The 27904-nt window shown below is 44.4% G+C and overlaps 1 protein-coding gene across 5 annotated transcripts; it reads right to left on the reverse strand.

The window, feature by feature from the left end:
- Window positions 1–2974: 2974 nt before the first annotated feature.
- Window positions 2975–27842, reverse strand: LOC110502679 (exportin-5). 5 transcript variants are annotated; one of them, XR_005039182.1, is made up of 34 exons: window positions 27512–27835; window positions 25305–25426; window positions 25103–25175; window positions 24725–24862; window positions 24242–24424; window positions 24117–24143; window positions 23770–23955; window positions 23455–23531; window positions 23313–23357; window positions 23047–23143; window positions 19380–19463; window positions 19070–19195; window positions 18696–18786; window positions 18416–18544; window positions 17864–17979; window positions 12956–13111; window positions 12797–12838; window positions 12578–12667; window positions 12132–12331; window positions 11940–12036; window positions 11591–11772; window positions 9993–10093; window positions 9762–9858; window positions 9481–9617; window positions 8574–8671; window positions 8253–8299; window positions 8047–8144; window positions 6932–6991; window positions 6734–6834; window positions 6540–6647; window positions 5905–6042; window positions 5422–5589; window positions 3988–5145; window positions 2975–3746 (listed from the first exon to the last, which is right to left on the reverse strand). XR_005039182.1 is itself a non-coding variant. In XM_036960396.1 (34 exons), exons 1-33 carry the CDS (start codon window positions 27614–27616, stop codon window positions 4993–4995), a joined length of 3672 nt encoding a protein of 1223 aa, XP_036816291.1. In that variant the 5' UTR covers window positions 27617–27836; the 3' UTR covers window positions 2975–4948. The 5 variants fall into 5 exon arrangements, 4 of the variants coding, with proteins under 4 accessions (XP_036816291.1, XP_036816290.1, XP_036816292.1 ...); XM_036960396.1 differs by having other exon boundaries at window positions 2975–4948; window positions 4993–5145; window positions 27512–27836; XM_036960395.1 differs by having other exon boundaries at window positions 2975–5145.
- Window positions 27843–27904: the final 62 nt, after the last annotated feature.

Genomic DNA, 27904 nt, shown 5'->3' on the forward strand with positions numbered 1-27904 from the left:
TGTCTAAAAACTGACAGTGACTCCTTCACTTCCCCACGCTCACTACCAGGTCTGGGTCGCACCAAATGGCAGGCGTCACAAACACTGGGAATCTTCAACTTCAATGCCTCCACCTCCACACTTAACACTACCCCAGAAATCACTCGTCATGAAATTCAACCTCAACCTCTGATGCATTCTTCCTCTCTTTCCTCGCTGTGGGACCAGAAGACTGTCTCCTGCAGCTTGGTAGAGGCAGGAAGTTCCCACACTCATAACAGAAGTTTATGGATTGTGTGTGTGCCATTCAGAGGCTGAATGGGCAACACAAAATATTTAAATCGCCTTAGGATAGGTGCCAGGTGCACCGGTTTGTGTCAAGAACTGCAACGCTGCTGGGTTTTTCACACAACAGTTTCCCCGCCATGTGTATCAAGAATGGTCCACAACCCAAAGGACATCCAGCCAACTTGACAAAACTGTGGGAAACATTGGAGTCAACATGGGCCAGCATCACTGTGGAACGCATTCGACACCTTGTCGAGTCCATGCCCTGACGAATTGAGGCTTTTCTGAGGGCAAATTATATTCTTATCGGGGCCGAATTGCGTTTTTTGTTTGACACTCCCTTCTAACACGGCCCGTGATCAGAGGGGAACAGAAAGCCATGCTCAAGAGAGTCTTATGTTTCAGAAATGGGGTCATAATAGCTTATAACCAAAACTGTTCAAATGCTAGAGCGAAATTCATTGGAAGAAAATATATTCAACATGGCACATTGGCTTCAGAAACTGCCAGAAGCTTCGTTTACCACAGAGAGTGTTTGATTATACACTATAAACACAGAAGTATATGGACACCCCTTCAAATTAGTGGATTCGGCAATTTTAGCCACACCCGTTGCTGACAGGTGTATAAAAGTGAGCACACAGCCATGCAATCTCCATAGACAAACATTGGCAGTAGAATGGCCTTACTCAGTGACTTTCAACGTGGCACAGTCTTAGGATGCCACCTTTCCAACAAGTCAGTTCATCAATGTATGCCCTGGTCAACTGTAAGCGCTGTTATTGTGAAGTGGAAACGTCTAGAAACAACAACGGCTCAGCCACAAAGTGGTAGGCCACACAAGCTCACAGAACGGGACTGGCAAGTGCTGAAAAGCGTGTAAAAAATAGTCTGTCAGCCTCCCGGGTGGCACAGTGGTCTAAGGCACTGCATCACAATGCTAGCTGTTCCACTAGAGATCCTGGTTCGAGTCCAGGCTCTGTCGCAGCCGGTCGCGACTAGGAGACCCATGGGGCGGCGCACAATTGGCCCAGCATCGTCCGGGTTAGGAGAGGGTTTGGCCGGCAGGGATGTCCTTGTCCCATCGCGCTCTAGCAACTCCTGTGACGGGCCAGTGCACGCCGACATGGTCGCCAGGTGTTTCCTCCGACACATTGGTGCGGCTGGCTTCCGGGTTAAGCGGGCATTGTGTCAAGAAGCAGTACGGCTTGGCTGGGTTGTGTTTCGGGGGACACGAGGCTCTCAACTTTTGCCTCTACTGAGTCCGTACGGGAGTTGCAACGATGAGACAATTGGGGAAAAAAAGGGGTAAACATTTTTTTTTGTCTGTCCTTGGTTGCAACACTCACTACTGGAACCAAAATCAGCACAATAACTGTTCGTCGGGAGCTTCATGAAATGGGTTTCCATGGCTGAGCAGCCACACACAAGCTGGAGCGACGTAAAGCTCAACGCCATTGGACTCTGGAGCAGTGGAAACACATTCTCTGGAGTGATGAATCACACTTCCAATCAAATCAAAATACAAACCAAATTGTATTTGTCACATGCGCAGAATACAACATACAACAACCTTACAGTGAAATTCTAACTTACAAACCCTTAACCAACAATGCAGTTAGGAAAAAATAAGTTAAGAAAGTATCAACTAGATCCTTTACTAAATTCAACATCTGGCAGTACGACAGAAGAATCTGGGTTTGGCGGATGACAGGAGTACGCTACCTACCCGAATGCATAGTGCCAACTGTAAAGTTTGGTGGAGGAGTAATAATGGTCTGGGGCTGTTTTTCATGGTTCGGACTAGGACCCTTAGTTCCAGTGAAGGGAAATCAACGCTACAGCATACAATGACATTCTAGACAATTCTGTGCTTCCAACTTTTTGGCAACAGTTTGGGGAAGGCCCTTTTGTTTTTCAGCATGACAATGCCCCAGTGCACAAAGTGAGGTCCATAGATAAATTGTTTGTGGAGATCAGGGTGGAAGAACTTGACTGGACTACAAAGCCCTAACCTCAATCTCATCGAACACCTTTGGAATGAATTGGAACACAGACTGTGAGCCAGGCCTAATCACCCAACCTCACTAATGCTCTTGTGGCTGAATGGAAACAAGTCCCCGCAGCAATGTTCCAACATCTAGTGGAAAGTCTTCCCAGAAGAGTAGAGGCTGTTATAGCAGCAAAGGGGGGGGGGGGGGGACCAACTCCATATTAATGCCCATGATTTTATAATGAGATGTCCGACAAGCAGGTGTCCACATACACTACATGACCAAAAGTATCCGTTCTCCTCTACCTTTCCTTGCTGGCAAAGTATCAGGATGTTGGCTGTGGTTTTGAAGCTGGATTTAGAGCTGAATTTGAAAACTGAATCTGAGAAGTTGAATAACTTCAAAAGATGGTTTGTAAACTTGATACAGACAATGAATACAATATCCACCATAAATATTCATAGAATTCAGTTTCAAATCCTGAAATACAAGTAACATGTATGAATTCAATGATTCAAGTTGTGCATTAAACATAAAAAAAATATCAAACTCAATATCCTAAACCAAATTCAAAATGATAAAATTCAAATCCAATCTCTGTTGGCACTGAAATCACTCCATACCATAATCGGCCAGACTCTAGAAGATGAACCAATGGGAGGGACGGATTACTAACGAATAACCTTAAATATTTAAAAAAAAGTAACATTTAAAATGACTCAAGTCTACCTTTATTTAAAAACAGCAAAATATAAAAACAGCACTACAGTTTTAAATACTTTTCCCCCTGTACAAGTTTGTTTTTTTATACATTCATTAAGGAAAAAAAGTTGGCCACAATCAATCATTGACAGGGTTGGGAGATTTAAAGGGGTAGTTCATACCAAAAATCTAAGATTCCTCCCAAAATTATGTAACAAAGTCCCCTGACTATTATATTTTATGCCATCAAAAAACTCAGATCATTCTGTATGTATTTGGATAAATCAGCTTTGGTCCCATATTAATGGGAAAGACAGACTGGCAACATAGAAACCTCACAGCAATTGGTGCCTATTTTTCCAATTGATTTGAGATTCAGGCCTGCAGCTTCTTCCAAATGCACACAAATATGACCTACAAAACAGATGGTATAAAATATGGGATCTTGACCACGTTGGATCAGTTTTCACAAACAATACCGCCGAACAAAAGTCGATGTTGCGGCAAACTATTTCCATGAACATAGGTGGAATGCAGTGCTGGCTTCTCATACGTTCACAGCTGGGAGAAGCAGTGCACAAAAAGTCAATGACAATTCTACTTCAACCATCAACAGAGTAATGATTCTGTACAAAACATTGGTTTGAAAATAGCTCTCCTTATACAGCAGACTACTTTGAAGTCTAACACCTCAGACATGCTCACTGGGTCCCATTCAGGTTCTTCTGGCACAAAATGGCTGCAGTCGTTGAGCACCCAGGTGGATGGTCCATGTTTGCGGATCTACTAAAACACAATTAAAGCTAAATGTGTTGTGCTAGTGAGGAAATGTGCTGTATAAACACAATTCTTTGTTATATTTACAACCTGCAGGGTTTATGGCAAAAGCAATGTCCTGTTGAAGGACAATCACCATCATCATACTGTTCTATATTTCTGATCAAGGCAGACAGACACACATTATTTGGATAAATATTATCGAGCAGTTAGCAGGGTTCAGTCCATGACAGAATATTCTGATTACCTTTGTCCTAAATGGGGAGGCTGCCACATTCATCCCACTGTCGATCGATAGGGTAGAAACGTCGAACACTTGTTGAACCAATCCTTCAGGAGTAAAAGTCCCCGGGAGGATAGAAAGTGTATGCATGTTTGTGTGTATGCTAGTCCAGTCGAAGTCCTGTAACAGCTGATTGTAGTGTGTGTGTGTTAGGCCAGACTGAGGGCCTCTGTGCTCCTAGATGTCGTCCAGCACCGGGGAGAAGAGTGCTGCTAGGGCTCCTAGATGTCGTCCAGCACCGGGGAGAAGAGTGCTGCTAGGGCTCCTAGATGTCGTCCAGCACCGGGGAGAAGAGTGCTGCTAGGGCTCCTAGATGTCGTCCAGCACCGGGGAGAAGAGTGCTGCTAGGGCTCCTAGATGTCATCCAACGCTGGGGAGAAGAGTGCTGCTAGGGCTCCTAGATGTCATCCAACGCTGGGGAGAAGAGTGCTGCTAGGGCTCCTAGATGTCGTCCAGCACCGGGGAGAAGAGTGCTGCTAGGGCTCCTAGATGTCGTCCAGCACCGAGGAGAAGAGTGCTGCTAGGGCTCCTAGATGTCGTCCAGCACCGGGGAGAAGAGTGCTGCTAGGGCTCCTAGATGTCGTCCAGCACCGGGGAGAAGAGTGCTGCTAGGGCTCCTAGATGTCGTCCAGCGCCGGGGAGAAGAGTGCTGCTAGGGCTCCTAGATGTCGTCCAGCGCCGGGGAGAAGAGTGCTGCTAGGGCTCCTAGATGTCATCCAACGCTGGGGAGAAGAGTGCTGCTAGTGCTCCTAGATGTCATTCAGCACCGGGGAGAAGAGTGCTGCTAGGGCTCCTAGATGTCATCCAACGCTGGGGAGAAGAGTGCTGCTAGGGCTCCTAGATGTCGTCCAGCACCGGGGAGAAGAGTGCTGCTAGTGCTCCTAGATGTCATTCAGCACCGGGGAGAAGAGTGCTGCTAGGGCTCCTAGATGTCATCCAACGCTGGGGAGAAGAGTGCTGCTAGGGCTCCTAGATGTCATCCAACGCTGGGGAGAAGAGTGCTGCTAGTGCTCCACACTCACTGGTCTCCAGAATGTCCCTTTTCTCGGGCTTCGGCTTCTTAAAGAGAGACGGAAGATTTCGGATATGTACCTCCTTTTTGAACTGCTGGGCCAGAGCTTTCTGTGGGTAGGAGAGATCAAGAACAATTTAGAATCGGTTTGGATTGAATGGTCGTCTTACATAGGAGCGTGCAGGCCCTATTCAATTAAACTTATTAAAATACTGACAGCACTCGCCAATACAGTGCAACTTACATCCTTTAATTAAAATCTATTTCAAAAGTCACAATGGACACATTTCAGACATTATTTTCAATGAAATAATTCTAGGTCTTTGCTGCAGGTCATTTTACAGAAAAAACTAAATAGAGCCCCCCCCCCTGGTGGCAGGTATTACCCCCACAGCGCCAGCAATGAGCTTCTTGAACTGGTCTTTCCTCTTCTTCTCTCCCAACCTCTGAGCGGAGCTGGGCTCCAGCAACCGCTGGTCATACTGGTCTAGAGCCTCCAGATTGATGTCGGGGATCTGAGTCATCACGTCTCTTAGCTCCATGTACCGCGGCCGCTGTCCCAGGGAGGGAGGGAAGAGAGGAAAGGGTTAGTTGTCGAGGAAGGGAGGAGCAGGACAGGAGACAAAAGAGTGAGTGATGTTGGGGATCTGAGTCATCACAGTCCTCAGCTCCATGTACCGCGGCCGCTGACCCAGGGAGGGAGGGAAGAGAGGAAAGGGTTAGTTGTCGAGGAAGGGAGGAGCAGGACAGGAGACAGAAGAGTGAGTGATGTTGGGGATCTGAGTCATCACAGTCCTCAGCTCCATGTACCGCGGCCGCTGACCCAGGGAGGCGAGAAAGAGTTAGGAGGGAGAGAATGTGACTCTCACCAGGTTCTCGTACATAAGCAGGGCCAGTTGTGTGAGGGCTGAGTTGCAGATCTCATGCTGCCCATGCATCTGCAGTCCCTTCAGAACACTGGTATAGAACCATGTGACCGCCTCTGGCAAAAGGTTCCCACCTACAACCTGAACACAACAACAGAGTCAGAGAGAGAGAGAGGGAGAGACAGGCACAGTGAAGAGAGAGGAGGAGAGACAGGCACAGTGAAGCGAGAGAAAGGAGGAGAGACAGGCACAGTGAAGAGGGAGGGGGAGAGACAGGCACAGTGAAGAGAGAGAGGGAGGGGGAGAGACAGGCACAGTGAAGAGAGAGAGGGAGGAGGAGAGAGGGGGAGAGACAGGCACAGTGGAGAGAGGAGGAGAGAGGGGGAGAGACAGGCACAGTGAAGAGAGAGGAGGAGAGACAGGCACAGTGAAGAGAGAGGAGGAGAGAGGCACAGTGAAGAGAGAGAGGGAGAGACAGCAGAGTGGAGGGAGGGAGGAATCTTCAAATCACAGGAGTGAAGCACGAACACGGTCAGACAGACACTGAGTAAGGAGGGAGCGAGAGGAAAAGGAAGCTAAATGGATAGGGAGTGCTCAGGATGGAAAGTTGCTGTCAGTCTGTCCTGTGTGTAGCCTACCTGTCGTAGCAGGGTCCAGCACACGATAGAGGCGCTGCGGTGACAGTTACTGGTGTCCTTCCAGGACAGAGAGGTGAATGAGATGGTCAACAAGGTCATATAGATGTCCTGCAGAGGGAGAGAGAAATAGTCCCATCACACTGCCATGGTTAGATGCTCCGGTGTGTGTGTGTGTGTGTGTGTGTTGTGCTGACCTCGTGTTTGAGAAAACACTTCCCCAGCTCCGTCAGTTCGCCTGTTGGCTGGGCAGGGGAGACAGCGACTGCCTGGGACTCAGTGGACATCATCTCCTCCTCTACACACACAGGATAGGACATAAAAAGGAAGGGGAAGAGTGAGAAGGGGGTGGACCTGAGTAATACTTTTCTTACCTAGAAAACAAGTGAACTTACCATCCACATCTTCCTTGTTTCCTGCTGGCGCAGGCACCTTTTTCATTATGCAGGCGTGAGCTGATGGGAAAGGATCAATGTTAGGACACATGACTAGACTGAAATAAACTCCATAAACCCCAACTGGAGCTGCAGTTCAGTTTCAACTGTTCTGCCTGCGGCTATGGAACCCTGACCTGTTCACCGGACGTGCTACCTGTCCCAGACCTATTATTTGACCATGCTGGTCATTTATGAACAGTTGAACATCTTGGCCATGTTCTGTTATAATCTCCACACGGCACAGCCAGAAGAGGACTGGCCACCCCTCATAGCCTGGTTCCTCTATAGGTTTCTTCCTAGGTTTTGGCCTTTTTAGGGAGTTTTTCCTAGCCACCGTGCTTCTACACCTGCATTGCTTGCTGTTTGGGGTTTTAGGCTGGGTTTCTGTACAGCACTTTGAGATATCAGCTGATGTACGAAGGGCTATATAAATACATTTGACTTAGATTTTTGATATACCCCAAATCTATCAAATATGGATACACAGCAGAGCTAAATTCATAGGTCCAGTTTCTCAGACTTAGATGAATCCTTCTCCTGGACAATAAATAAATAAATAAATACAAGCTCAATGGAGAAGCTGAACTGAAAGTCTTCACGGATCCACCTGTAGACGAATACCCAAGAGGGTCTGGATCAAGAATTCTAAATAATGTCACGGGTCTGATCTGATTGTCAAGTGTAATTTTAACTGACTTGACTGCAAGGACACGTACAGATTCGAATGCTGAAAGAGAAATGTGATCATTTATGCTGCTGCTCTTGCTTTTCACGAGTGTGGTGCGTGTAGCTTGTTGTTGGCCAATCACAAGTCATCAACATGGCGATAGGCTAACAGTCAGAGCCGCTGTGTGTGGGGCAAAAGTTAGGAGACATCTAATCAATGGAAGACGGAATTAAAAGTTAAAGGAGAAGGACAGGCTACAATGACCGACAGCCAACCGGTATGCTGCTACTTAATGTTCTGAATGGAGTTATTTATTTGGACCCTTGAAGGCCTCTAATTGAAAGTGCTACTTAATCGCTCCCTGCATCCCAATAATCTGACCTTTCTCCCAAAAGTGTGGACTTACTGAGCAGGTCCAGAACCTCTCTGGTGAGCAGCCGAACAAGCTGCTCCTCCAGCATCTCCTGATTCTCCTCACACGACTCGTCCTCCTCCTCCTCCTCACTACACACAGAGGGAAGGAGATTGTCAACATACCACTAGCACAAGAAAACCTACGCATTGAAAGAGACCACATGCCTTCATAAGGACCCACAGATGGACACATCTTACCTGACAGTACTCCTCTGGTTGATGATCTGCCACCTGAGATTGAGTCTCTGTATAAATAAACAGAGTCAACACGTCACATGATAAGTTGTCCCATTTCTTATTAATAGTGACTGATTACTAGTGCGCATGACAATAAGCTCGGAGTGTTTGATCAGCCTCTGATTTCTGTTTGTTTGGTAGTTGTACCACAGTTAACCTTTTTTGTTGTGAGTACTTTGTTTTGTGTGTTTTTTTTAAATTGTTTAATTTTTTTAACATGCAAAGAATGTTTTTGGTATATTGCTTCACAGGCACAAGGGGGAAAAGCGTGAGAGTTCAGACCTGTAGCATGTAGGCGAACAGAGGGCCCAGCAGGGGGCAGAGCAGACTGTTGTAGCACTCCTGAGGACATGACACCACCAGCTGCTTCAGGAACACCCGTTCACACACACATTAAGGAACACAGTTGGACTGAATGGATACTGTACATGTAAAGTCAATGCTATTATCAATGTATTTGATCACTAACAATGACTTTATAATCCCTTTTTGTCTGAACAAAATTAATATATACACTGAACAAAAAATATAAACGCAACATGCAAAGTGTTGGTCCCATGTTCAATGCTCTGAAATTAAAGATCCCTGAAATGTTTCATATGTACAAAAAACTTATTTCTCTCACATTTTGTGCACAATTTTGTTTACATCCCTGTTAGTGAGCATTTCTCCTTTGCCAAGATAATCCATACACGTGACAGGTGTGGCATATCAAGAAGCTGATTAAACAGCATGATCTTTACACAGGTGCATCTTGTGCTGGAGACAATAGTCCACTTTAAAATGTGCAGTTTTGTCACACAAGTTTAGAGGGAGTGTGCAATTGGCATGCTGACTGCAGGACTGTCCACCTGCGGGATCGTCTGAGACCAGCCACCCGGACAGCTGATGAAACTGAGGAGTATTTCTGTCTGTAATAAAGCCCTTTGTGGGGAAAAACTCATGCTGATTGGCTGGGCCTGGCTCCCCAGTGTGTGGGCCTGACTCCCAAGTTGGTGGGGCTATGCCCTCCCAGGCCCACCCATGGCAGCACCCCTGCCCAGTCATGTGAAATCCATAAATTAGGGCCTACTGGCCTATTAATATCAATTGACTGATTTCCTTATATGAACTGTAACTCAGTAAAATCGTTGAAATTGTTGCACGTTGCGTTCACATGTGATTGGCAGCTAATGGGACAGAAGGATATGGAGCATGGTGCGGAGTCTGTGGTCAGGCACGTTGTCGAGGGAGACAAAGGCAGAACCAACGATCTGTTCAGCCAATCCCTCGATGGTGTAGAAGTCCTGCTGCAATGATAGGCCTGCCTTCCCCAGGGTATGGTAACTAGAGAGAGAATGGGGGTGCGCAAGCGAGAGGAAGAGGGGGAAATGAGCACGAGAGCGAGACTGGTGGTTGTGTGTGTGTGTGTGTGTGTGTGTGTGTGTGGAGATAGAGGAAGCAGAAGACTATCCAAAGTGAGGAAGTCACCAGTTGTCGTAGAGGGTACAGAAGAATCCCTGCATGCGCTCTAGATGAGTCTTATACACTGGAGGGTCATAGATGTCCAGGGCTGGCTGAGGCAGGCCTACAGGTCAGGACACAATATTCATGGTTGTTTATTATCCTTCAAAGGGGAAATTATAGCCACGGGTTACCAACCTTTGATATAGGGTTTCTAAGTACAGGGCATAACCATTGGATCAGTGTGGTTCCTCTCACCTAGAACCATGTTCTTCTCCACCTCTATCATGTCGTAGGCCTTGGAGAACGTCTCACTCAGACGACAAATGTTCTCCGGCAGGAAGAGACTGTTGAGGGTTCTACAGAGAAACATCATCCTCTTTATCATCATGTTCATCACAAACACTCACCATTACCACCATCATCATAACAAACAAACACTCACCATTACCATCATCATAACACACAAACACTCACCATCATAAACAAACACTCTCACCATTACCACCATCATAACAAACAAACACTCTCACCATTACCACCAACATAACAAACAGTCTCACCATTACCACCACCACCATAACAAAACAAACACTCTCACCATTACCACCATCACAACAAACAAACACTCACCATTACCACCAACATAACAAACAGTCTCACCATTACCACCACCATCCTAACAAACACTCACCATTACCACCATCATCATAACAAATAAACACTTACTATCATAACAAACACTCTCACCATTACCACCATCATAACACACAAACACTCACCATCATAACAAACACTCACCATTACCACCATCATCACACACAAACACTCACCATCATAACAAACACTCACCATTACCACCATCATCATAAAAAACAAACACTCAACATCATAACAAACACTCACCATTACCACCATCATCATAAAAAACAAACACTCACCATCATAACAAACAAACACTCACCATTATCACAATCATAACAAACACTCTAACCATTACCACCATCATAACAAAAACACCATTACTCTCACCATTACCAAACAAACACTCTCACCATTACCACCAAAATAACAAACAGTCTCACCATTACCACCAAAATAATACACAAACACTCACCATCATAACAAACAAACACTCTCACCATTACCACCATCATAACAAACACTCACCATTACCACCATCATAACAAACAAACACTCTCACCATTACCACCATCATAACAAACACTCTCACCATTACCACCATCATAACAAACAAACACTCTCACCATTACCACCATCATAACAAAAACACTCACCATCATAATAAACACTCTTACCATTCCCACCACCATCATAACAAAACAAACACTCACCATTACCACCATCATAACAAACAAACACTCACCATTACCACCATCATAACAAACACTCACCATTACCACCATCATCATAACAAACAAACACTCACCATTACCACCATCATAACAAACACTATCATCACCACAAATACTATCACCACCACCACCTTCAAACACTATCACCACCACCACCGCCATCACAAACACTATCATCACCACCACCACCATCACAAACACTATCATCACCACCACCACCACCATCACAAACACTATCATCACCACCACCAAACACCATCATCAATCACTATCATCAAACACTATCACAACCATCACCATCATTATCAAAAACTATCACCACAATCAAACACCATCATTATCACAAACACGATCATCATCACCACAAACACTATCACCACAATCACAAACAGCACCATTATCACAAACACTATTATCATCCTCATCACCATCTTAATCAAAAACCCACAATGTTTCTCTACAGCACCCCCACCCCCTTACCTGATGAGGGCGAGCAGGTTGGGCAGCAGTGCCAGGACCTGGGCGCTGCAGGGGTTTCTGTAGATGGGGGCTCCATTAGGGGTGTAGCCCACTACGAAGCCCCCTGCCTTCGCCTCCTCCAGGTCAGCCGGCCAGCGGGCCCTCTTCACCACCCCCAGGATGGTGTACACACAGAAACTCAACTGGAGGGCAGGGTGAGACAAACAGTGAATAGGAAATGTTTCAATACAGTTGACGTTTTGGCAGAACTGGTTGAATTGGCAAGCCTGACATCACATAAAAAGTTTTAGCACTTAGCCATGAACGCACGCACGTGTGCGCACACACACACACACACACACACACCTACCCGTGACCTGTTGATGCCCGTTGTGTGTTCTGTGCCTTCAGCTGCCAGCTGATCAGCACCAACGAAGTCCAGGAACAGAGCAGGATCCCACAGCACACTGATGCACACAAAGAGAGAACAACCAGTGTATAATACAGTGCAAGTGGGTGTATACAGTTTAGTGTGTGTGTGTGTGTGTGTGTGTGTACATACCGCCTCATCTCGTCGGAGGTCCAGCGAGCGGCCACAGTGGCCATGAGCTCCTCCAGGAACTGTTTCTGCTTGTTGTAGTCTTTGAACTGGTTACTGATGAGGACCAGGGCCTCCATAAGAGCACACTTCTCCAGCATGTTCAACAGAGCCTCGCTGGAGAACAGCTTCTTCACGTGGTTATACATCATGTCAAAACACGGCTGAATGGAGACGGAGAGAGTGAGTGAGAGATGTACATGAAAAACAGACACACCCAAACATCCCTCCCCCACAGATACACATACACTTGTAAGATGCAATAGATTTGCAATAGATTTGTACACTGGTTCTAAAAGTCATAGCCAACGGTTTCATCAGTATCTACTTAAAGCAGCTGTTCCATTCTACTGCACAGCGATGGATGAGCCTTCTCTAGGAGTAGGATGAACTTGACCGCAGACACATACAAGAATGAATTGTGGGTAGTCTCGAGACATCTTGATGATGGAGGAGCAGGCGTGTCTTCTGATGTTCTTCACCGCACGCGTCCGTGGTGCCTGAAAATGACATCCCAGATCAGACTGATGATTGGATGGACTACTACTTAGCCTCGGATTCCTATTGCTTCTACACAATCCCAACGAACACATCTGTCGTCCCTCCTAAGAATATTTAAGACGGCTCACCTTACTCTCCTCTACCACCTCGAATGTGATGGAGGCAAATAGCTGGGAAGGAAAAGAAGAACAAGTTAATGTTTTAAAAGGTGGACACAATCCACAAAAGGTCAGGAGAGAGAGATTGTAGATCGGTGTGCATGCTTTTGAGCGCAGGTGTGTGTTCACCTTGTAGAGGACCTGAGGCAGGAAGTGAGGTCGGTGTGTGACGAAGGGGAAGAGGACGGACACGTTGGTGAGGACACAGGACAGGATGAGAGGGTCTTGGGTGTTGTAGTTCAACACAGCCTGTAGCAGCTCAATGCCCTGGTCTACTGGCAACTTCTACAGCAGGGGCAAAGGGACACTAGAGTCAGAGTTTCTTCTACATCGTCAATTTCTTTTCATTCATAACACTTGGGTACCACTATTTTAAAGGGTCTGTAATAAACCATTTATAGTGTGTGTTCACCATTTATTAATCATTACTACCACATTTATAAACCCTCTACAAATCATCAGTAAAGTACTTTTGCAGCCCCTAAAGTGAGCACTATTTATGCTTTATAAAATGTTTTCAGTGACCAGTGTAATTGGTTACTGCCATTGGTAAACATTCCAGCAGCACCTAGCAAAAGAATAAGCCCACAACACAGGATATTTAAGGACATTTTAAAAATACATACGCAAATATAAATGCAACATGAAAAGTACTTCATGAGCTGCAATAAAATATCCCAGAATTTCGCACAAAAAGCTTATTGCTATCAAATATTGTGCACAAATTTGTTTACATCCCTGTTGGTGAGCATTTCTCCTTTGCCAAGATAATCCATCCACCTGACAGGTGTGGCATATCAACAAGCTGATTAAACAGCATGATCATTACACAGGTGGACCTTGTGCTGGGGACAATAAAAGGCCACTCAAAAAAGTGCCGTCACAATGCCACAGATGTCTCAACTTTTGAGGGAGCATGCAATTGGCATGCTGACAGCAGGAATTTCAAATAAAGCTGTTGCCAGAGAATTGAATGTTAATTTCTCTACTATAAGCTGCCGATCCGTTGTTTTAGAGAATTTGACAGTACGTCCAACCCGCCTCACAACCACAGACCACGTGTAACCATGCCAGCCCAGGACCTCCACATCCAGTTTCTTCACCTGCGGGATCATCTGAGACCAGCCACCCAGACAGCTGATGAAACGGAGGACTATTTCAGTCTGTAACAAAGCCCTTTTGTAGGGAGAAACTCATTCTTATTGGCTGGGTCTGGCTCCCCAGTGGGTGGGCCTAGATCCCAAGTGGGTGGGCCTAGCTCCCAAGTGGGTGGGCCTATGCCCTTGCAGGCCCACCAATGGCTGCGCCCCTGCCCAGTCACGTGAAATCCATAGATTAGGTCCTAATGAATTCATTTCAATTAACTGATTTACTCATATGAACTGTAAAATCGTTGAAATTGTTGTATGTTGCGTTCATACAATGGGGCAAAAAAGTATTTAGTCAGCCACCAATTGTGCAAGTTCTCCCACTTAAAAAGATGAGAGGCCTGTAATTTTCATCATAGGTACACTTCAACTATGACAGACAAAATGAAAAAAAGAAAATTAAAAGATTTTTAATGAATTTATTTGCAAATTTTGGTGGAAAATAAGTATTTGGTCAATAACAAAAGTTTATATCAATACTTTGTTATATACCCTTTGTTGGCAATGACAGAGGTCAAACGTTTTCTGTAAGTCTTCACAAGGTTTTCCACACACTGTTGCTGGTATTATGGCCCATTCCTCCATGCAGATCTCCTCTAGAGCAGTGATGTTTTGGGGCTGTTGCTGGGCAACAAGGACTTTCAACTCCCTCCAAAGATTTTCTATGGGGTTGAGATCTGGAGACTGGCTAGGCCACTCCAGGACCTTGAAATGCTTCTTACGAAGCCACTCCTTTGTTGCCTGGGCGGTGTGTTTGGGATCATTGTCATGCTGAAAGACTCAGCCACGTTTCATCTTCAATGCCCTTGCTGATGGAAGGAGGTTTTCACTCAAAATCTCACGATACATGGCCCCATTCATTCTTTCCTTTACACGGATCAGTCGTCCTGGTCCCTTTGCAGAAAAACAGCCCCAAAGCATGATGTTTCCACCCCCATGCTTTACAGTAGGTATGGTGTTCTTTGGATGCAACTCCGCATTCTTTATCCTCCAAACACGACGAGTTGAGTTTTTACCAAAAAGTTATATTTTGGTTTCATCTGACATTCTCCCAATCTTCTTCTGGATCATCCAAATGCTCTCTAGCAAACTTCAGCCGGGCCTGGACATGTACTGGCACTGCAGGATTTGAGTCCCTGGCGGCGTAGTGTACTGATGGTAGGCTTTGTTACTTTGGTCCCAGCTCTCTGCAGGTCATTCACTAGGTCCCCCCGTGTGGTTCTGGGATTTTTGCTCACCGTTCTTGTGATCATTTTGAGCCCCAGATCGAGGGAGATTATCAGTGGTCTTGTATGTCTTCCATTTCCTAATAATTGCTCCCACAGTTGATTACTTCAAACCAAGCTGCTTACAGTGCCTTGCGAAAGTATTCGGCCCCCTTGAACTTTGCGACCTTTTGCCACATTTCAGGCTTCAAACATAAAGATAGAAAACTGTATTTTTTTGTGAAGAATCAACAATAAGTGGGACACAATCATGAAGTGGAACGACATTTATTGGATATTTCAAACTTTTTTAACAAATCAAAAACTGAAAAATTGGGCGTGCAAAATTATTCAGCCCCCTTAAGTTAATACTTTGGAGTGCCACCTTTTGCTGCGATTACAGCTGTAAGTCACTTGGGGTATGTCTCTATCAGTTTTGCACATCGAGAGACTGAAATTCTTTCCCATTCCTCCTTGCAAAACAGCTCAAGCTCAGTGAGGTTGGATGGAGAGCATTTGTGAACAGCAGTTTTCAGTTCTTTCCACAGATTCTCGATTGGATTCAGGTCTGGACTTTGACTTGGCCATTCTAACACCTGGATATGTTTATTTTTGAACCATTCCATTGAAGATTTTGCTTTACGTTTTGGATCATTGTCTTGTTGGAAGACAAATCTCCATCCCAGTCTCAGGTCTTTTGCACACTCCATCAGGTTTTCTTCCAGAATGGTCCTGTATTTGGCTCCATCCATCTTCCCATCAATTTTAACCATCTTCCCTGTCCCTGCTGAAGAAAAGCAGGCCCAAACCATGATGCTGCCACCACCATGTTTGACAGTGGGGATGGTGTGTTCAGCTGTGTTGCTTTTACGCCAAAAATAACGTTTTGCATTGTTGCCAAAAAGTTCAATTTTGGTTTCATCTGACCAGAGCACCTTCTTCCACATGTTTGGTGTGTCTCCCAGGTGGCTTGTGGCAAACTTTAAACAACACTTTTTATGGATATCTTTAAGAAATGGCTTTCTTCTTGCCACTCTTCCATAAAGGCCAGATTTGTGCAATATACGATTGTTGTCCTATGGACAGAGTCTCCCACCTCAGCTGTAGATCTCTGCAGTTCATCCAGAGTGATCATGGGCCTCTTGGCTGCATCTCTGATCAGTCTTCTCCTTGTATGAGCTGAAAGTTTAGAGGGACGGCCAGGTCTTGGTAGATTTGCAGTGGTCTGATACTCCTTCCATTTCAATATTATCGCTTGCACAGTGCTCCTTGGGATGTTTAAAGCTTGGGAAATCTTTTTGTATCTAAATCCGGCTTTGAACTTCTTCACAACAGTATCTCGGACCTGCCTGGTGTGTTCCTTGTTCTTCATGATGCTCTCTGCGCTTTTAACGGACCTCTGAGACTATCACAGTGCAGGTGCATTTATACGGAGACTTGATTACACACAGGTGGATTGTATTTATCATCATTAGTCATTTAGGTCAACATTGGATCATTCAGAGATCCTCACTGAACTTCTGGAGACAGTTTGCTGCACTGAAAGTAAAGGGGCTGAATAATTTTGCACGCCCAATTTTTCAGTTTTTGATTTGTTAAAAAGGTTTGAAATATCCAATAAATGTCGTTCCACTTCATGATTGTGTCCCACTTGTTGTTGATTCTTCACAAAAAAATACAGTTTTATATCTTTATGTTTGAAGCCTGAAATGTGGCAAAAGGTCGCAAAGTTCAAGGGGGCCGAATACTTTCGCTAGGCACTGTACCTATTGCAGATTCAGTCTCCCCAGCCTGGTGCAGGTCTACAATTTTGTTTCTGGTGTCATTTGACAGCTCTTTGGTCTTGGCCATAGTGGAGTTTGGAGTGTGACTGTTTGAGGTCGTGGACAGGTGTCTTTTATACTGATAAGTTCAAACAGGTGCCATTAATACAGGTAACGAGTGGAGGACAGAGGAGCCTCTTAAAGAAGTTATAGGTCTGTGAAAGCCAGAAATCTTGCTTGTTTGTAGGTGACCAAATACCTATTTTCCACCATAATTTGCAAATAAATTCATTAAAAATCCTACAATGTGATTTTCTGGATTTATTTTCCTCATTTTGGTCGGTCATAGTTGAAGTGTACCTATGATGAAAATTACAGGCCTCTCATCTTTTTAAGTGGGAGAACTTGCACAATTGGTGGCTGACTAAATACTTTTTTGCCCCACTGTATGTGATTGGCAGCTAAATGGGAAAGAAGGATATGGAGCGGAGTCTGTGGTCAGGCACGTTGTCGAGGGAGACAAAGACAGAACCAACGATCTGTTCAGCCAATCCCTCGATTTTTGTTCAGTATATATCCATTTTGTTGTTCTGAATGACTACCTTACTAACATTTACAAATGTAGGAGTAGTAATTAATAAAATGGTGATCAGTTTGTGACTGCCTTATAAATAACTTATTACGGACTTCAGATAAAGTTACACCAACATTAGTTTATGTTTTTGACGATGGGGGGAAAAAATATGAATCAATAGTTATGCGTTTCAAAAATCCCTACACATTTTGTTGCTATCTAGGGCACCCCCCTGGTAGCGTTTACACTTTGCCCTCTCTACCCCTCTTAGCCTCCTCAGTAAAATACTAGTTTTGCTCTCTCAATCTCTCTGCTGTGGGTAGCTATTCTCATTTGGCAGCTTGTACCTCATCCTCCACGTTCTTAAAGATCTTTCCCACAACACTCTCTGTAAAGAAGGTCATAGCATCCCACTGGACCACTGACGGAGACAGGATAGAACACAGCCCCTCAGCCGTCTTAGCTGGAAAGAAAAGGAGGAAGACAGAAAGACCGAAAAGAGAGAAAAAAACAAGTCAGGAGGAGTAAAAAGGGGAAAAGAGAGAGTATAGTTAATCAGGCTGATTAGTTAACATGCATCAACAGTATCTCTCGACCCATCATTTCCTGTCACTTGGCGCCCTTTCAGAGTGGTTACGAGAATGAATGTATTTTTTGTTAATCGTGAGAACTCATCTCATACAAATAAAGACGCATTTCCTTTTTAAAAACCTCCTCAAACTCCTCCTTCCAAGATATGAGAAACTCTTGATTTGAGCAATCAAATGGACTCCAAGACATTCAATCAGTTTCATACTGACACATTCACCATCAGTGACCCCCCCCCACACACACACACACACAGGAGATCCCCCTCCCCAGATCGCCACTATGAGCCACAGTCGAGAAGCAGCACGTACACACAGTGGTTCCGATATCGATGGGCGCACTGATCTGATACTGCAGCCACTCTGCTGCAATCTGGAAGGCCTCCAAGGGGACAATACGACACGCATTCCGGACCACCTCCCCCTGCTGCGCTCGGAACGCTGGAAGACATCGGAACACGGACACAAGCATCAGGGTCGTGATCCGTAGGAACGAACTGGAGAAAATATTCTTTAATGGCAAGAAAAATGTATTATATTAATATTGTTTAAGTCTAAAGTATTCAAACACAATAGGAGTCACATTGCTTACAGTTGAAGAAGGAGTTGAAGTCTTCATCACTGTCGAAGTCATGACGGGAGTACTCACAGCTGGGACTGTCGTTACTGGAAGGGAAACCAGTCTAGCAGGAGGAACACAACAATATAGAACAGCAATTCATACAATTAAAAGAACCTTGCATGTAGAGACAAAGTCTACATAGTGGAAGAGCTAAACCTTTCCGTGTAGTTGTTACACGTATTTTGGATTTCGGTGTAGTTATATTTTGGATGTATAATTTCTGCCTTCGTGTGTAGATCGATTTGTGAGTCGTTTACATGCTCACTTTTTCTAATGAACATTTTGATGCTTTAATGTGCAACTGCACAAAGTCTTGGATGCATGTACATTGTAGCCTGTCTCACCTTGACTAGGTTGGTCATGGTGGCTCTAAAGTACTTGATGGTCATCTGGATGATGACAGGATCCTTGGAGAGAATCTCATGTCTGAACAAAGTTCCCCATGTGATCTGGGTGGAAGACCTAAGGAACTGGTGGGAAAAGACAAATACTTTAGTTCAGAGTAGGGTAGTTTATCAGAACAGATCAAAAAAATGTAAGAATACTATGTCTCAATGTTCAGTGCTCGAGGACCAGATCTGACAAAGTGGGATATGGAGAAACAGTAGTGTTAGCTACCTGGCTAGTACTTTATTTTAACAGTAGGTAACTCGCCTGGCTTGGGTGTGTGGTGAAGGCCAGGAACGCTTCTGTGTACTTGCTAAGGTTTGCTGGTACCTCTACCTCCACATCTGAACCCTGCATTAGAAACACATAGCACAAACGACACAATCAAGACACCCACGTGCACTTTTTTTTGTACAGCTTTTGGCCACTAAAACAAACAAAAAGCAGAAAACTTGCCGGCCAAAATGACAAAATAATGTTTTTTATTCAGTGATGGAAATAACAGTCAATGTAAACTACCATTCAAACATTTGGGGTCACCTAGAAAATGTCCTTGTTTTTTAAAGAAAAGCACATTTCTTGTCCATTAAAATTGTTAATGTTGTAAATGACTATTGTAGCTGGAAAAGGCTGCTTCTTTATGGAATATCTACATAGGCGTACAGAGGCCCATTGTCAGCAACCATCACTCCTGTGTTCCAATTGCATGTTGTGTTAGCTAATCCAAGTTTATCATTTTAAAAAGGCTAATTGTTCATTAGAAAACCCTTTTAAAATTATGTTAGCACAGCTTAAAAATGCTGTTCTGTTTAAAGAAGCAATACAACTGGCCTTCTTTAGACTAGTTGAGTATCTGGAGCATCAGCATTTGTTGTTTCGATTACAAACTAAAAAATGGTCAGAAACAAAGAACTTTCTTCTGAAACTCGTCAGTCTATTCTTGATCTGAGAAATGAAGGCTAGTCCATGCGAGAACTTTCCCAAAAACTGAAGATCTTGTACAACACTGTTGACTACTTCCTTCACAGAACAGCGAAAACTGTCTCTAACCAGAATAGAAAGAAGAGTGGGGGGCCCCGGTGCACAACTGAGCAAGAGGACAAGTACATTAGAGTATCTAGTTTGAGAAACAGATGCCTCACAAGTCCTCAACTGACAGCTTCATTAAATAGAGAGGGATTACAGGCTCAAAATGGCTAGAAGCAAAGAACTTTCTTCTGAAACTCGTCAATATATTCTTGTTCTGAGAAATAAAGGCTATTCTATGCGAGAGATTGCCAAGAAAATGCCAGTCTCAACGTCAACAGTGAAGAGGCGACTCCGGGATGCTGGCCTTCTAAGCAGAGTTCCTCTGTCCAGTGTCTGTGTTCCTCTGGCCAGTCTGGGATATGGCTTTTTCTTTGCAACTCTGCCTAGAAGGCCAGCATCCCGTTTTACTGCTTCTTTATTCGGAACAACAGTTTTCAGCTGTGCTAACATAATTGCAAAACGGTTTTTGCATGATAAATTAGCCTTTTAAAATGATAAACTTGGATTAGCTAACACAACTTGTCATTGGAACATAGGAGTGATGGTTGCTGATAATGGGCCTCTTTACAACTATGTAGATATTCTATTAAAAAATGTTTTAAAAATCAGCCGCTTCCAGCTAAAATAATCATTTACAACATTAACAATGTCTACACTACATTTTTGATCAATTTGATGTTATTTTAATGAACAATTTTTTTGTTGCTCTTCTTTCAAAAACAAGGACATTTCTAAGTGACCCTAAACTCTGGAACGGTACTGTAAATACATGTGACCATCATGCTTCAGTCTATAGGTTCATTTGCATTATTTAGTGGAATTAAATTGGCCTGTGAGTATTTTCGTTAGTCATCATGTACCTTACTTATCCAACAACTATCACACAGAGCCTATTTTGTGATGTTTTACTCCAGCAGCAACCACCTGAGGTGCTGCAGGAGAAATCCATGGGCTTTTCTAAGCCCATCCATTGTGCAATAATTCTAAATGCAATCGCACGTTAACTGTTTTGGTGCACAATTAAAAAGAGCTACTATTTGTATTTCTCAAGCGGTAATTAAAACGCACCTCCTATTCATCATTCAAGGCGACAGGCTTTCAGCGCATCCACTTTACAATGTGAGTTGGAGGCAGTAAGCATTTTGAAAACATACTTCATTGTTTGAAACCTGAAATGTTTTTACTTCATATCATGAGGCATGTCTTACCTTGCTTCAAAGTAGCCTACAGGCAAAATCCCACCATGGAAACACAGAGGCAATTTTATAAAGACTTCATAGGTGGCACGTGAGTTTCAAGTTTGGGGAAGATTACAATTTCTCTTAACATATCTACTGTCCCGCTTGCCTATGATTTCCATAGGTACATTTTGGTGGAACAGTTATTTAAATAATAAAGTTTTCTTTTTTCAAAATCAATGTCAGGTGGTTAATCATACAAATCATAATTAAAATCAGAACTTTAAAAAGTAAACTAATGCGAGATCCACAACCTCTGCCACAGGGACACATTGATTGGATAACAGCCTTTGGCGACTAAATAAATGAGCTCATGGAACTCATAGACTATAGGTAAAAGCGGCAGTAGGCCTATAACTTCCATTGCTCTTTCATACCGAGGACTGGTGATTATCGAGGGGGAGATTGGAAGGATTTTTCAAATAGCTTACTGTGAGGAACTATACTTTTAATATATTATCATTAGCAATGAGTGTTAAAAAACCCACTTTCCTATATTTCTGCGCAGCAGGCCAAGTACTTGCGTGCTCAAGCAGGTGCTCCCTCAAAGTTATCAGGACAGAGAAACCAAACACATGCTCATTGCTCACGTGGAGAACTTCAAACAAAAGACAATGAATAAAATGTACAAATCTCATAAATGGTTATGAAATAAACCAAAACTTGTCTCTCACAAGTGTAGCAGGTTGTGAACTCTGAAAGCAACGTTTCCACGAGAATGAGAACGGTAAATGACTGTAATTAACACATGCTTTAACAGAAATGTTAAAAATGACGGGATTAACGTTACATTTACTACTGGTGACATATGTGATGGGGAATTGATGAAAAAATTGAAATCTAAGGGCAAACAATTCACACAATGAATATGCAAGTATTGGCAGGAGATAGCTGAGCCATTCTGGAGAGACTTTGCCACACACCACTCCCCTTCTTGTCTCAACAGTTTAAATTATACTCAAGACACATTATCTTTACACATATTTTAGATCTTTTCACTGACAGCCACAACTCAATCAGCCAGAACTATAGCCCCACGCACACTGCCCAAACTGCAGGCTTTCCAAATAAGCATAGGCCTATCAGCTTGTGATTTGAAACAATCCACAGCAAAAAAAATTAAGAAGCTCGATTCCTCTGTGGCTAAGTCATGCTTTCTGGTGAGGTATTTTGTTTCTGTATAGACAGGAGTAATTATATAACTTGGGCAAATGTACTTCGGTATTGGACCCAACGATGTGCCATTTCTCTCCTGTTCTATTGGTTTTCATATCAACAATCCTAGTCATATTAGCAACCCATTCTTGTTATTGCCTCTTTAGATTCCCCTCTTTCTAAGTTTCTAACAGAGATTTTCATCTCTGTCACATATGGAACCGCTAACAGGTGCTCTGTTAATAATGATGTTTTCCTAAGAATTGCATTTTGGTAAGAGTTTGAAAATGTGTTTCATTGACTGCTTCATTACATGAGTTGCATGTTCTGTTAAGATGAATTAAAATAATCTAAAAGTGTCATTCTGAGCACCGTGGCTGGACGCCCTAATGCATTATGCACCCAATACATACGGGTACGCTACATTTCTCAAATGGCAGGAAAATGTATATCTTCCCGGTCAAGTTCTGCGGCATCACATTTTCCTAATGGAAACCCTGAGCCAGACTCACCACTAATGAGCAGAGTTGGCTGCCCAGGGCACACAGGACCTGACATAGCCTCTTCAGGAAGGTGTAGTGTCTCTCCACCACCCCCGCCCACACTGGCCTGGGGGGAAATCAAATCAAACTTTACTTAAAGTGCATTTTTAAGCATCGCAGCACACTGAAAGAAAAAAAGTACCAAGCCCCATGAACTCAAGTGCTAAATGGAATGCTAAATAACAAAGCTGGACAAGAACGTTGACGCTGAATACCAACATGTGTAGGCTACTCACTGTGTTGGAGAGGATTTGTTGCATATTGCTGCTCCATCTGCAGACCTGTAGCCACAAACCAATGAGAATTAGAAGCCAGAATGAGCTAGTAATGCTGCTGTGTAAACCCAGGCCTTGTGGGTGATGAGGGGAATGTACTCACTGTGCAGCAGAGAGGATGTAGTGCATGGCAACATCATCAAACAGCACCATGAGTGGTTTCCTGTCCTCCAGCTTCCCCTACGGAGACACACCAAGCATGTTAAGATAACAGTTCTCTGCCCTGTGATGTACCTGACTAATAATACAGTAATTGTAGACCTGCATTATTCATTCCAATGTCTTGAAAAAATATCTGGTCCGGTCCTACAGAGTAGTCTGCAGAAAGGGGTGTGTCCGAACAGAAAGGGGCATGTCATGTCCTACAAGGCCTGACTGCAGAAAGGGGAGTGTCTAGTACTGTGTAGTCTGTACTAACCTTGCGGCTAATGGCGATGAGCAGGCACTCTGCAGCCTCCAGCTGCAGCTCTGTCTCACTGAGCAATAGACACAGCATTTCCAGCAGGCGACAGTTGTCATTGGTGATGTTTGCCAGGGCAACCCAGTCTATGTAGCCTGCCAGGGTGTTTAGAGTGGCCACGCCTACCCGACAGTGGGCCTTGGCCTGACCAGGGGGAGAGAAGAAGAGGGGGATTAAGATGAGAGAGGGGGGAGGGGGTAACGTGCACAAAACAGAAAAGTCTCTAGCTGGGTGTCTAAATGTGAATATAATATGTAAATATAACATCAGAAAGTGGATATTGTACATCAAAAACACTTTCCTACCTGCAATTCTTGGCCAGGTATTCTTTTCTGGAAGAGGTACAAAAAGAGAATATCAATAAAAAGAGGTCAAAAACACTTCCGCATATTTTTTTTTAACAAGACAGTTATAACCATTGTCTGTTTACCAGTTTGCGGTACTCATCGACGTGGAGCTGCAGGATGGCGAGCAGGAAGCTAAAGATACTCTCCATGTTCTGGGTGAGGGTCTGCTGGATGTCCCGACGGCGCTGAGTGGGCAAGGTCCGGAAGGTGATCACGTCCTCCGCCAGCCGCAGCAGGATCAACATCACCAGCTCTGTCTGGGCCTCCTGGGGGGGAGGAACACTGATGTTTTCAGCCCTGAAAGTTGCTCCAGGGGCCATGGCACCCCGCCAGCATAAAAACCTAGGGGAAACACTGAACTGGAACGTGCCGACTCACCCTTACGCTGGTGGATGGATTACAAACCAAATCCTTGCTCCCTTCCATTTTCAATAAGCCCCCCCAGTTTTGTTTCTCTTCAATTGAATGCTGTGATGTTTTCATCCCTGAAAGTTGCTCTGGGGGCCTTGGCACCGCACCAGCATAAAACCCCAGGGGAAACACTGAACGGGAACGTGCCGACTCACCCCTACACTGGTGAGTGCCTCCATCTCCTTCAGCATGTCAGGCCAGTGCTGAGGCCATTCTCTCTTGATCATCTCCACTATGATCCGCGAGAGAACGTCCTTGATGTGGCTCTCCTCCTCCAGGATAGGATATGTGCCCTGCAGAGGGAGGCAGTGTGCCAGAGTCATGGAACAGACTAGAGTCAGCATATTCATTAATGCACATTTAACTGATCGCACAACAATGGGGAATTTGTTTGACTTTTTGAAAGTATATTTGTAATTGGGTCGACAGACCACCAGTAATTCCACCCGTCATCTTATCTGCCACATACTTTCTTCTAGAGGAATAGAAACATGAAGACACTAACAGGGTGTTTATCACCCAAACAGACTCACAGTTGACAATAGCCCCATAGCACAGTTCTTCAGCTGGACTTTCTCTTGCTGTGGCATGTTGTTCCATCTGAACCTATTCTCAACATGAAGAAAAACAACAAGGTTTTGGGGAACACATTGGCACATGTGTAGGGGGGATGTCTTGATATCATTGAGGATAACTATGTGAATTATAGACTGTGCAATATACTCAATAACTCACTTGATAACGTGCTCCAGTATCTGTAGACCAAAGTGCCTCACCACTGCTGTTTGAGTTTTATCTGCCAACTGTAGCCCACATGGGACACAGAAGGAACACTTCTCTTTGAATTCTTCACAAAACTAAAAATAAAAGAGCGGCATGGACAAGTTAATAACATGCACTCAATCAGTTAGCTACTGTATATACCTAGCCAGGTACGTGTAGGACAATCTCACTCACTTCCGTCATCATGAAGTGCTTTGAGAGACTAGTCAAGGACCATATCACCTCCAGCCTACATGACACCCTAGACCCACTTCAATTTGCTTACCACCCCAATCACAGACGACGCAATTGCAACCACACTGCCCTAACCCATCTGGACAAGAGGAATACCTATGTAAGAATGCTGTTCACCGACTACAGCTCAGCATTTAACACCATAGTACCCTCCAAACTCATCATCAAGCTCGAGACCCTGGGTCTCGACCCCGCCCTGTGCAACTGGGTACTGGACTTCCTGACGGGCCACACCCAGGTGGTGAGGGTGGGTAACAACATCTCCACCCAGCTGATCCTCAACACTGGGGCCCCACAAGGGTGCGTTCTGAGCCCTCTCCTGTACTCCCTGTTCACCCACAACTGCGTGGCGTTAGGCTTGATCACCAACAATGACGAGACGGCCTACGGGGAGGAGGTGAGGGCCCTCAGAGTGTGGTGTCAGGAAAATAACCTCACACTCAATCAACGTCAACAAAAGAAAGGAGATGATTGTGGACTTCAGGAAACAGCAGAGGGAGCACCCCCCTATCCACATCGACGGGACAGTAGTGGAAAGGGTAGCACTCAAACTTTTACAGATGCACAATCGAGAGCATCCTGTTGGGCTGTATCACCGCCTGGTACGGCAACTGCTCCGCCCACAGCCAAAAGGCTCTCCAGAGGGTAGTGAGGTATGCACAACTCATCACCGGGGGCAAACTACCTGCCCTCCAGGACACCTACACCACCCGATGACACAGGAAAGCCATAAAGATTATCAAGGACAACAACCACCCGAGCCACTGCCTGTTCACCCCGCTATCATCCAGAAGGCGAGGTCAGTACAGGTGCATCAAAGCAGGGACCGAGAGACTGAAAAACAGCTTCTATCTCAAGGCCATCAGACTGTTAAACAGCCATCCCTAACATTGAGTGGCTGCTGCCAACATACTGACTCAACTTCAGCCACTTTAATAGTGGAAAAATTGATGTAAAAATGTATCACTAACCACTTTATACTGTACTCTATACCATCTACTGCATCTTGCCTATGCCATTCTGTACCATCACTCATTCATATATTTTATGTACATATTCTTCATCCCTTTACACTTGTATGTATAAGGTAGTTGTTGTGGAATTGTTAGGTTAGATTGCTCGTTGGTTATTACTGCATTGTCGGAACTACAAACACAAGCATTTCGCTCCACTCCCATTATTAACATCTGCTAACCATGTGTATGTTTGACAAATAAAATTTGATTTGAATGGATGAATAAAACATGAAAACTGTGAACTTGCAATGATATCCGTCATAGCTATCAATGTAGTTTATGGAGCTTTACAGAGAGAAGTGAATTAAACTCTCGAAACAATGCACAACTCAGTTGATTTAACGCAATCAATAGAACTAGGCTAAATGGTTGACATAACGTTAGCTTATCTTTCATTCAGTTTGAGGGCATCAGTCAGCAGCAATGGCTCTAGATAACTAGCGACGTGCAATGAATGAAATCCGCAGCTGGACACGGTAACGTTATGATGCTAGCCATGTGACGTTAGCTATCTAGCTACGCCCATTGATGATTTAATTTCATAAGGCAAGTCATTTAAGAACAAATTCTTATTTACAATGACGGCCTACCCCGGCGAAACCCGGACGATGCTGGGCCAATTGTGCGCCGCCCTATGGGACTCCCAATCACGGCCGGATGTGATACAGCCTGGATTCGAACCTGGGACTGTAGTGACGCCCCTATCACTGAGATGCTGCGCCACTCGGGAGCCGCATGCAATGGACATGTGAACTATAATGTGAAGTTATAGCTATGCATCTATGCACATTTTCAGTCAAGCAATCGCATCACATCGCAAGTAGGAAAGCGAGCTAGTTAGCCATCTGCCGGCCTTTGGGCTACCTTACCAGCTAACATTAGCAAGCTAGCATCTAGAAATCAAGATACCTTTAGGGCCTCCAAGCGATATATTTGGCTAGATTCCGCGTCCATCATCACGTTCACAGCTTTAACAAGCTGATCACACATATCAGCCACCGGTTCACCCATCATATTGAGTAGCGTCTTCAAAAAATGAGATGAAAGCTAGCGGTACCGCACCATGTAAAACACCTGCAAAATAGGTCAACTGAGTGCGCTTTGAGAATTAGCATGTAGCTAGCTACACAGGCGTAACCATAGGCATCAGCCGTGTTCGAGAGTAGCGAAACTACTTCTTCTTCAATGAGGTTTAACGGCGGTTGGCATCCAATAAATGTTGCATTACCGCCCCCTACTAGAGTGGAGTACTCCCTTATACTTTGCTTGAATAAATAAAGAAATACTCTTAACATCTAACAC

Source organism: Oncorhynchus mykiss, chromosome 23 (assembly GCF_013265735.2).
Source record: "Oncorhynchus mykiss isolate Arlee chromosome 23, USDA_OmykA_1.1, whole genome shotgun sequence".
NCBI classification, from domain to species: domain Eukaryota; kingdom Metazoa; phylum Chordata; class Actinopteri; order Salmoniformes; family Salmonidae; genus Oncorhynchus; species Oncorhynchus mykiss.